Genomic DNA, 10996 nt, shown 5'->3' on the forward strand with positions numbered 1-10996 from the left:
CCTTGGAGGCCAGGATGGCCAAACTTCATCTCTCATACTTTGGACATATTGTCAGGAGGGACCAGTTGCTGGAGAAGAATATCATGTTTGGTAGGATGGAGGGTCAGAGAAAAAGAAGAAGACCCCCATTGAGATGGATGGGCAAAGTGGCAGCATCAGTGGGCTCAAGTGTGGCAATGATAGGTTGGCCCAGGATCAGGCAGTGTTTTGTTCTGCTGTGCATAAGTCAGTACCGACTCGATGGCACCTAACAACAACAAAGGCTTAAAAGGAGCCATCTCAGAAGCAGGAACAGAAAATCCACGACCATCAAGAAAGAAGGAGTGGAACATGAGAGCCCTACTTGGAAAAATGGTGGCAGAGGCAGAAACGAAGTAGTTTGTTCCAACTCAGCAATCCTGAGGCTGTAAATCTTTACGGGAGCAGAAAGTCTCATCTTTCTCCCATGGAGAGACTAGTAGATTGAACTACTGACCTTATGGTGAGCAGCCCAGCTCATAATCCACTGTGCTACCAGGGCTCCTTGACTATGGGTAGAAGAGTCATATGAAGTAATCCACTGTACCTCAAGTATGGTTATAGTATGTTTCTCACTAATACCATGTTTGTCAACATTCACAGTTAAGTGAAGATCCTCTGAAGTTGTTAGGTGCTCTCTAGTTGATTTGTAGTCATAGTGACCCAAGGCACAACAGAATGAAACACTTGATTCTGTGCTATCCTCACAACCATTCCTATGTTTGAGCCCATTGTTGCAGCCACTGTGCTTCAACCACTCGAAGGTCATCCCCTCTACTGACCCTCCACTAATCATGATCTCCAGTGACTGGACCCTCCTGATAGCATGTTCAAACTATATGAGGCAGTCTCTCCATCTTTGCTTCTAAGGAGCATTCTGGTTGTACTTCTTACAACACAGATTTGTTCATTCTTCTGGCAGCCCATGGTTTGTTTAATATTCTTCATCAACACCATAATTCAAATGCATCGACTGTCCTACAGACTTCCTTATTCATTGCCCAGGTTCTGTATGCATATGGTGGTGGTACTGGTGGTATGCCGTCGAGTCGGTTCTGACTCAGCAAACCTGCATGGGTTTCCAAGGCTGTAAATCTTTATGGGAACAGAAAACCTCATCTTTCTCCTGCAGAATGGCTGGTAGTTTTGAACTGTTGACCTTGAGGTTAGCAGCCTAACTCTGTTGAAAATACCATGGCTTGGGTAAAGCATACCTTTGTCCTCAAAGTGACATCTTTGCTTTTTAATACTTTAAGAGGTCTTTTGCAGCAGTTTTGACCACTGCAGTACATTGCTCTCTTGACTGCTCTTTCCGTGAGCATTGATTCTGAATCCAAGTAAAATGAAATCGTTTTCTACATTATGATATTGGTTATTGGTCCAGTTGTGAGGATTTTTTATTTTCTTTATGTTGAGGTGTAATCCATATTGAAAGCTGTAACCTTTGATGTTTACCAGTGTTTCAAGTCTTCTTTGCTTTTAGCAAGCATGGTTGTGTCATTTGCATATCACACTTGCTTAATGAGTCTTCCTTCAATCCTGTGATGGCATTCTTCTTCATATATGATTAAACTTCTTAGATATTTGTTCAGCCTACAGATTGAATAAATATGGTGAAAGGATTCAAGCTTAACACACTCTTCTGATTTTGAACCATGCAGTAGCCCCTTGTTTTATTCAAATAACTGCCTCCTAATCTACATACAAGGAGCTCTGGTAGTATAGTGGTTACATCGGGTTGCTAACCTCAGGGTCATCAGTTCGAAACTACCAGCTGCTCCACAGGAGAAAGATGAGGCTTTCTGCTCCCGTAAAGATTTACAGCCTTGGAAACCATGTACAGGGTTGCTATGAGTCGGAATCTATTCCACGGCACATAACAACAACAACAATCTACGTACAGAGTTCTGTTGTGGCACTACAGGATAATGCGCTGGACTGCAAGGTCAATTTGAACCACAAAGTTGGCAGTTCAAACTCACAGCCTCTCCTTGGAAACCCTATATAGGGTCACTATGAGTCAGAACCAACTCCTTGACACTTAGCACCAACAAATCTATATATAGAGCCCTGTGTGACACTGTTGGATAAGCACTGGACCATAAGGTCAGATTAAACCACAAGATAGGCAGTTCAAACCCACCAACCACTCCTTGAAAATCTTATACAAGATGGCTATGAGTCAGAACCAACTCCATGGCATTTAACAACAACAAACCTATGTATGGGTTTTGTAAGAGTACAATTAAATGTTCTAGAATCCTCATTCTTCACAATGTTAACCATAATTTATTATGCTTTTGTATAGTCAATAAAACACAGATAAACAGCTTTGTGGGATTTGTTGCTTTCAGTCAAGATTCATCTGATATCAGCAGTCATATCCCTCATTCCACAGCCTCTTCTGAATCCAGTTTAAACTTTTGGCAGTTCTCTGTCTATGTACTGCTGCAACTGTGTTTTCAATTATCTCCAGCAAAAATTAACTTATGTGTGATATTAGTGATGTTGTTTAATAGTGTCTGCATTTCATTGGATCACCTTTCTTTAGAATGGAAACAAATATGGCTCTCTTCTGCTCAGCTTGCCAGGTAGCTATCTTCCAAATTTCTTGGCATAGACAAGTGAGTATTTCCAGCATTGTATCCGTTTGTTGGAACTTCTCCTTTGGTAGTCCATCATTTCCTGAAACCTTGCCTTTGGTCAATGCTTTGAGTGCATCTTCAGCTTCTCCCTTCAATACCATCCATTCTTGACCATGTGCTACCTTCTGAGATGACTGAGCATTGACCAATTCTGTCTTTCGGTACAGTAATTCTGTATAATCTTTTCTTCAGTTCTTTCAGCTTGAAAAATGCCAACATTGTTCTTTTGTTTTTGTTTTCTAGCTCCATTTCATTTTTCAGTCATCCTTTAAAATATTCTGTTTAGCTTTTTACTTTATCATTCTTTCCATTTGTCTTAGCTACTCTGTGTTCAAGAACAACTCTCAGAATCTTTTTTGACATCCATTTAAATTTTTTTCTTTCCTGTCTTTTAAATGACCTCTTGGTTTCTACATTTGTATTGTTCTTTATGTTATACCACAACTTATCTGTTCTTCTGTCATTAGCATTCAATGCATTAATATTATTGAGATGGTCTCTGAACTTAGGTGGGATATACTGGAACCCTGGTGGCACTGTGGGTTAGGCATTGGGCTGCTAACCACAAGGCCCGTGTTTCAAACCCACCAGCCATTCTTTGTGAGAAAGATGAGGCTATCTACTGTAAAGATTTACAGTCTGAGAAACCCTATATAGGGTTACTATAAGTCAGAATATCCTCAGTGGCAACAGCTTTGGTTTGGTTTTTGTAAATACTTAAGGCCATACATTGGCTTTTGTTGACCTATTTTAATTTTCTTAAGCTTCAACTTGAACTTTAATAGGAGCAATTGATGATCTGTTCTACAATTAAGTGGAGGTCATCTGAAGTAGACCAAGTTATCTCTGTCCATAAATTTCTCAAGGTGACTAAGAAAAATGTCAAGGATGTGCTCAAGGGCAGCATTATAAATAATGTGACTAATGGCTTGGAAAGTATTGTCCAAGCCTTCCACAGTCTTCCGTAGCAAAAACCAAATGTAAAAGCCTATAGGGTTTGGGAGAAACAGCTTGCCACAAAATGAATCTGACAAACCATGGGTGTGTGAAAAAAAAATTGCCATCAATATGGAAAGCCACATATACTATGGGAGCAGTAGAGTACCCTTCACTCTGAAAGGTATGACCTTTTAACTAAGATTTTTTTTTTTTTTTAAGTGGCATTATATATCTCACAGTTCTGTTTTATGTTTAAATCTTTTAAATTCTCATATGCTAATTAATATTGGGAGAAAAAAATGTTCTCTCCCTAGAATGTGAGCAAATTGAAAGCTTTATGTTGTTAGCTGCCACAAGTCCAAATGGGTTTTGGGAATGGGTTTTCTTGTGGTAAGAGACTCTATTAGTGTAGCTTGTGTTTAAAGCCAATCACAGAAGCAAATAAACAGAGATGCCATGTCACACAAAGATCATCATGATTGCCAAGGAAGAGAAGCTGCAAAGAGAAAGAAAGCGTTTCCCTAGCACTGGCGTCCTGAATTCGGCCTCCTAGACTCTGAGAACTGAAGTCCTAGTTGGTGCTGCAGATTAATGTGCTGAACTGCAAGGTCTGTTTGAACTGCAAGGTTGATAGTTCAAACTTGCCAGCCATTCCCTGAAAACCTTATACAAGGTAGCTATCAGTCGGAAATGACTTGACGGAACTTAACAACTGTGAAAAAATAAAGTTTGTTAAAGCCATCATTTGGAGTCCTGGTGTGACACTGTATGATAAGCACAAGGTCAGCAGTTCAAACTCACCAGTCACAACTCAAAACCTACATAGAGTGGCTATGAGTCAAAACTGACTTGATGGCGCCTAACAGCAACAACACAGCCATCACTTAGGGTATTTCAACTGTGGTATCTTCCAAAAACTAGTCATTTAGAGAATGTTGTAAGCATACATTATTGATTTCCATATTTAAACCATGACAAATCACTGTGGTAAGTGAAATCTGGGGAAAAACTGAAAAATTTAGCATATTCAGTTGATGTGGAAATATTAAATATATGTCACTTAAGGAGTACTGGTGCTGTGGTATTGGATAAGCACTGGACCGAAAGGTCAGTTTGAACTGCAAGGTCAATGATACAAATCCACCAGCTGCTCCAACGGACTCAGTGGCACTAAAGCAACAGCAAAGGAAAAGTTTGAGGGCTTTATATTTAAAGTCATTTTAACAGTGAATTGTCTAGATATCCAGCCATTGCCTGGGGATTTTCATCATCCACAGCCCTAATGGAAGGCTTACCACATTACACAGTACTTTCCTTCCCTAGGAAAGCGAACATTGGAAGCGAGATACAGTGACTTCAGATTACATTCGATCCAGCATGGTAAAAGCACGTTTATGTCTTAACCCCAATGCGCTTCCCAAAAACATTTCCAGGCAACTCTGAGGAGATGAGATCCCTTTTCCGAAATGCCTCTAATCTTCCTCTGAGCAACTGTGTCTGAAGAGAAATTCCTACCCATCTCGCCGAGCTGCCAGAGTAGTGCTAGGCGAGGGTCGGTGCTCCTCCCCGGGGCGGGACGCACCTCAAGTCGACTCCCAGCACCCTGGTAGCAAGCGCTGCGTATCCAAGGCTGCAGCAGTTTTGCGAGCCAGAAGCGAGATGTATCTCCGCAGAGTGATTTCCAAGACCCTGGCGCTGTCTCTGCGGGTACCCCAGAGCCCAGCGACTTTCCGGAAGGAAGGTGAGTGCCGGGTGCGGAGCAGGATTCTTCTCTCACAATCCAGCCGTGAGGAGGACTGGCTATTCTATAGGTGCGGATCCCCAGGCGCACCTGTACCCAGGTATAAAGAGGTCTGACCCGATCCAAAGCAACAGAAACCAGGGATTAGGAGTGGGAACCTGAAGAGTAGCGGCGGTATTTGTGGTGGCCAGGGAAAAAGCGATTCTAAGGCCTTGGAGTCTTTGGACATAGGAAACTTTTCTAGTGCGGCTCTGAAATCAAACTATATAGACATCGTGGGTTCGAATCCTGATCTTGGACAAGCTCTTTAACTTCATTTTCCTCATCTGTAAAATGGGGAAAATAGTTAAAAGTATTTAGAAAAGTGTCTAACAAACCAAAAAGTCTGCCACTTTCTTTCCTGCCACTTTTTTTTTTTTAATTATAAGGACCAATTCTCGCTCTAACAGGAGGAATCAGAGGGATGGGGAGGAAGATGAATACTGATGAAGGAGCCTGGCAGGACGTGGAAAGGATGCCTGGCCCAGTAGACATTGGGTAAATTCTCATTGAGTAAATAAAGGCAAAATTTGGCCAGCGCTCTGCAGCCTGAACCGGTGAGCGCTTGGGCTTAGTGAGTAAGCAACCATAGGTTCAGTTTGCTTTGGGACTGAACGTGGGAACGGAGCCATCCAGCTATTTAGCTCGGTTGTCATTGTATCATGTTTATTTAGATTTGGAAAAGAATGGGAAGAGGAACATTTTCAGAAACTTTTAAAGGAGACATTGCAGTGAGAGCTAGAAATAGATTAAATAGAAAATGATATACAGGAAAGCATTTATATAGTTCCTCAAACATTGTTGTTGCTATGTGCCATCGAGTCAGTTCAAACCCATAGTGACTCTGTATAGAGTTTCCAAGGAGCAGCTGGTGCGCTTGAACCGCCTACTTTGCAGTTCTAACGGTTTTGCAGTCTAGCACATTAACCCACAGTACCACTCCGGGACTTCTCCAAACACAAGAGGTGTTTTAATTAAAGTGTGAGTGAGTTTTTTTCATCCCAGCAGCTTGCTTCCGTGCAGTTCTGCCCTAGTCTGCTCCTTCTTAGTCCTTACCTGTTACCTTACTCTTGATGATGGGGGATAGGGGGTGAGGATTTTAGGCAAACTCATGGAAAGTTCATTTCCTTTCACTTTCCCTGTTTCTTCCTGAAGCTTCTAGAACGTGAATTTGAATTGCAGAAACAGAAATTTACTCCTTTGGAAATTTCCATGAACCATTCCCCACACCCCCCCCCCAATATGATTAGTCCTAAGCTGTCTTAGTGTTCATAGATCTTTATAGAGCAATTTTTTCACTGATCAAATATGGAAAAGCCATTTATTTATTTTAAACTTCTAAAGATAACAAGCTCTGGTGTCGTGCTGTGGGTTAATACACTGGACTGCAAGGTCAGTTTGAACGGCAAGGTCAGTGCTTCTAGCTCACCAGCAGCTCCTCGCAAACCCTGTTACAGGGTTACTAATTTTCAATAACCTCATATGCATGCGAAAGCTGGACAGTGAATAAGGAAGAGTATTAGAAGAATTTATGTTTTTGAGTTATGGTGTTGGAGGAGAATATTGAAAGTGCATGGACTGCCAAAAGAACCAATAGATCCGTTTTGGAAGAAGTGCTCCTTGGAGGCCAAGATGACCAAACTTTGTCTCTCATACTTTGGACATATTGTCAGGAGGGACCAGTCACTGGAGAAGGATATCATGTTAGGTAAGGAGGAGGATCAGAAAAAAAGTGGAAGACCCCCAACGAGATGTATTAGCCAAGTGGCAGCATCGATGGACTCAAACGTGGCAACAGTAGTGAGGTTGGCCCAGGATTGGGCAGTGTTTCGTTCTGGTGTGCATAAGGTCTCTATGGGTCGGTGCTGACTCGATGGCACCTAACAACGACAACAAGGGTTGGAACTCGATGGCACTTAACAACATTATTGACTGGAAATTTACATTTATTTTCAGTCACAGACATTAATTAAGCTTTTATTAATACTTTCTACTTCGAGGAAATATTTAAATTGTTTTAAAGATAAAATTTTAACTGTGCCTTATCAAATGTTCTCTACCTTTTACCATTAAAAATGTAATTCTTTAATGAAAACATATTTTAGGTATACAATAGATTATTGGAAAAACATGGCAAGGAAAATAGACAAATGAAGTCGTCTGTATTCCTACTGCTCAGAGAAAGTAATTTCCTACATTTTGGTATACTATAGTGTTCCAGACATTGTTTCCTCTTATATATTTTTTTTCTTTTCTTATTAACATTGCATCCGCAAATCTGGGATAGTCCTTTTATTTTGCTATGATTTATCAATTGATATAGTGTAAATATTTTCTCTCATGTAAGTAAATATTTTTCTGCAAGGTCTTTATTGTTTACTTGTTTCCTATTATATAATTATACTAAAATTTCTAAATCATTTAGTTTGACATCTCTCTCCCATGTCATTGCTATTTTTAAATAACTTTGTCATAATTATAGCTACTTTGTTGTTGTTGAGTGCCGTCGAGTCGGTTCCGACCCATAGCGACCCTGTACAAGGTTTCCGAGGCTGTAAATCTTTACGGAAGGAGAAAGCTTCATCTTTCTCCAGCGGAGCGGCTGGTAGTCTCGAATTGCTGACCTTAAGGTTCGCAGCCTGATTCGTAACCACTACGCTACCAGAGCTCTCTTTATTTCTTCCTATCTAAAAAATCTTTTTGATATTTGCATGTCTGGCTGAGAAATACGATGTTATATATCCTCTATTTAATAAAAAAATAGGCTCTTACTTTTACAAAGGTACAAATTGTTGTTGTTAAGTGCTGTCAAGTCAATTCCGACCCATAGCAACCCGGTATAGGGTTTCCAAGGAGCAGCTGGTGAGCTTGAATCATGGACCTTGCAGTTCAAATGACTTTGCAGTCTGGTATATTAACCCACAGAGCCACGCCATGACTTCAGAGGTACAAATGCTCTGTCCCTGAATCAAAGCCAAAGCCTCTTATCATAGCTTCTTTAGGTACTTTTGTTGTTGTTGTTGTTGTTATGTGCCGTGGAGTCGGTTCCGACTTATAGTGACCCTGTACAGGGTTTCCAAGGCTGTAAATCTTTGTGGGAGCAGAAAGCCTCATCTTTCTCCTGTGGAGCAGCTGGTAGTTTCGAACTGCTGACCTTGTGGTTTGCAGCCCGATTCATAACCACTACGCTACCAGAGCTTCTTTTACAAGGGGGGAAAAGATGCCAAGACACAGACATGTACATTCAATTTAAGAGCAAAACCATGTGAGTGAAAGATGGGGAAAGGAAGCAATTAAGAAATAGGTTAAGTTCAACCACGTTTCATAGACTCCTGTTGACCTAGAGATGAGACAGAGAAGAAGAAGCTCTAATTGGTCCAAAGTGTGGTGAGACCTGGGGACACCTAAGCCCATGGACAAGGACATAGCCACAGAGGTCTAGAGCTGAAAATGAAGCATCCAGCTGATATGAAGTGAGGGGAGATGCACAAGAATGCCCAAAATTGCAGATAGTACTCACTTGACCTAGCTTCAATGGTTTGATAATCAGAACTCGACTTGTTGTTAAGTGCTGTCGAGAACTGGACTAGAGGAAGAGTAAAAAAAAAAAGTTATTTTTTTTTACAAAGGAAACAAGTGTAAAATGCTACAATTTGATGAACTTGACCTCAATAACCAACTGAGAGGGAAGGAGTCTTCATAGCAACTATCAATCCTATCCCCTCTGCATACAGGGTAGATAGGGATGGGCAATTTAGACATTGACTACCTAAAATGAGGGGGCAATAAAGGCACGAAGTGACTGGTTTATAAGTTTTCAAGAGGGAGTTCAGTTTAAGAGTGTGCGGGGGAAGGTAGAGTCCCCACTGAATAGTTTTCATCTTGTCTAGATGGGTCTGGTGAAAGACATTAGGATAAGATTCTTATGACTGTAAAGGTAGTTTTGTAACAAAAATGGAGTAGTAGTTAATCTTACAGTACAGAAACAGAGGACCCTAGGATCATCAAGGGAGAAGAGCATGAGCAGAATGCAGGTTCCTATCCAGAGAAGCAGGGAGCTCTGGTAGCGTAGTGGTTACGAATTGGGCTGCAAACCTTAAGGTCAGCAGTTCGAAACTACCAGCTGTTCCACGGGAGAAAGATGAGGCGTTCTGCTCCCGTAAAGATTTACAGCCTCAGAAACCCTCTACAGGGTCGCTATGGGTCGGAACCGACTCGAAGGCACTTATCAACATCAACAACAATCCAGAGAAGCAGAGATGAGGACCTGGGGAGAGAGAGCAGCCGAGGATCTAGACTCATGGAAAGAGAAAGACAGTGCTGGAGGCCAGGAGGAAGGCTTGCAGAATGTACCCTTTGGTTGTTTAAATTATTACATATTCCTGAGTTCTTTTGAGTACATCCCCCCAAAAACAAACAGCACAAGGAATAGAAATCAATACTGTTGAACGATCATACATGGAGGAGATAATAATCATTGCAATGAAACGATGAATGTAAAACCAATGTTCTCCTGTGTAAACTACCACTCAAGTCACAATAAAAACTTTTTTAAAAAAAGAAGAAAAAAAAAAGCATAACTATGAAATCATTACAGATTTACAGAAATGTGTTGGATTTTAACATAAATGTTTTCTTTAATATAATAATTATTAATGTTATGAAAATTTAATTATAAAGATATTTAATTCACTTTTTAAAAAGAATAATTTCCATTGAATCTTATAGTAGAGAACTACAGTAGATAGATTTCATTTGCTAATATGAATTTCATTTGGCAGTTCTAATGGTTTAATGCTTTTGTCATTTCCGTTTACCCACACCTGCACTTTGTCCAAGAAAAACCTGATACTAAGCGTCAAGATGACAAGTTTCATAAGCACTTTTTAAACTAGATTGGGAGAATGTCAAGTGGAACTATCATTTGTCTGGCTATACTGTACTTCCTTACACTGAAGTCACTTAATGTTGATCAGTTTTGGGTTCACTAAGAGAAAAATATTTTTTAAAGATGTAATTATTAAAAATAGTTTTACTTCAGGGGTGAAGCTCACTCTGTTTAAATTTGTTTTCCTAGCATCTCTTCGGCAGATGTCATCTAGCAAATTTCCTGGATCATCTGGATCAAAAATGCTATATTTTCTGGTTGTAGGTGTCACAGTCAGTGCCGGCGGATATTATGTAAGTGTTTGAATCACTGTAGTGTTGAGAAATTCAGATATTTTGCAGCCTATGATAAATCTTAAAGCAAAGTTAGATCAGGCCATGAAATTAATTAAATATGCGACATGTTCAATGGTTTAAATGACATTAGGGCTACAATTGAAAAATACCTTACGGTCATTTTAAGTATTAACTAAACTACTACAAAGGGTTTTTTTGTTTGTTTGTTTTTTAAGGATAAAATCAGTATTTCTTAAGGTTACTAAGTATGAATGGTAGTGGTGATGGTGGTGATGGTGTGCCGTGGAGTTGGTTCTGACTCATGTTGTGTTGTTGTTGTTATGTGCCGTGGAGTAGGTTCTGACTCATAGTGACCCTGTACAGGGTTTCTGAGGCTGTAAATCTTTACAGGAGCAGAAAGCCTCATCTTTCTCCCGCAGAACAGCTGGTA

General features: G+C 40.4%; 1 protein-coding gene across 1 annotated transcript in view; it reads left to right on the plus strand.

Annotated features, from left to right (window-relative positions):
- Positions 1-5261: 5261 nt before the first annotated feature.
- The window catches only part of MGARP (mitochondria-localized glutamic acid-rich protein), a 24536-nt gene continuing 18801 nt past the window's right edge, over positions 5262-10996 (plus strand). Inside the window, exons 1-2 of the mRNA XM_006872235.1 lie at positions 5262-5343; positions 10460-10563. Coding sequence (XP_006872297.1) covers positions 5262-5343; positions 10460-10563 — 186 coding nt within the window. The remainder of the gene's footprint in view (positions 5344-10459; positions 10564-10996) is intronic.

Source organism: Chrysochloris asiatica, unplaced genomic scaffold (assembly GCF_000296735.1).
Source record: "Chrysochloris asiatica unplaced genomic scaffold, ChrAsi1.0 scaffold00187, whole genome shotgun sequence".
Lineage (NCBI taxonomy): Eukaryota > Metazoa > Chordata > Mammalia > Afrosoricida > Chrysochloridae > Chrysochloris > Chrysochloris asiatica.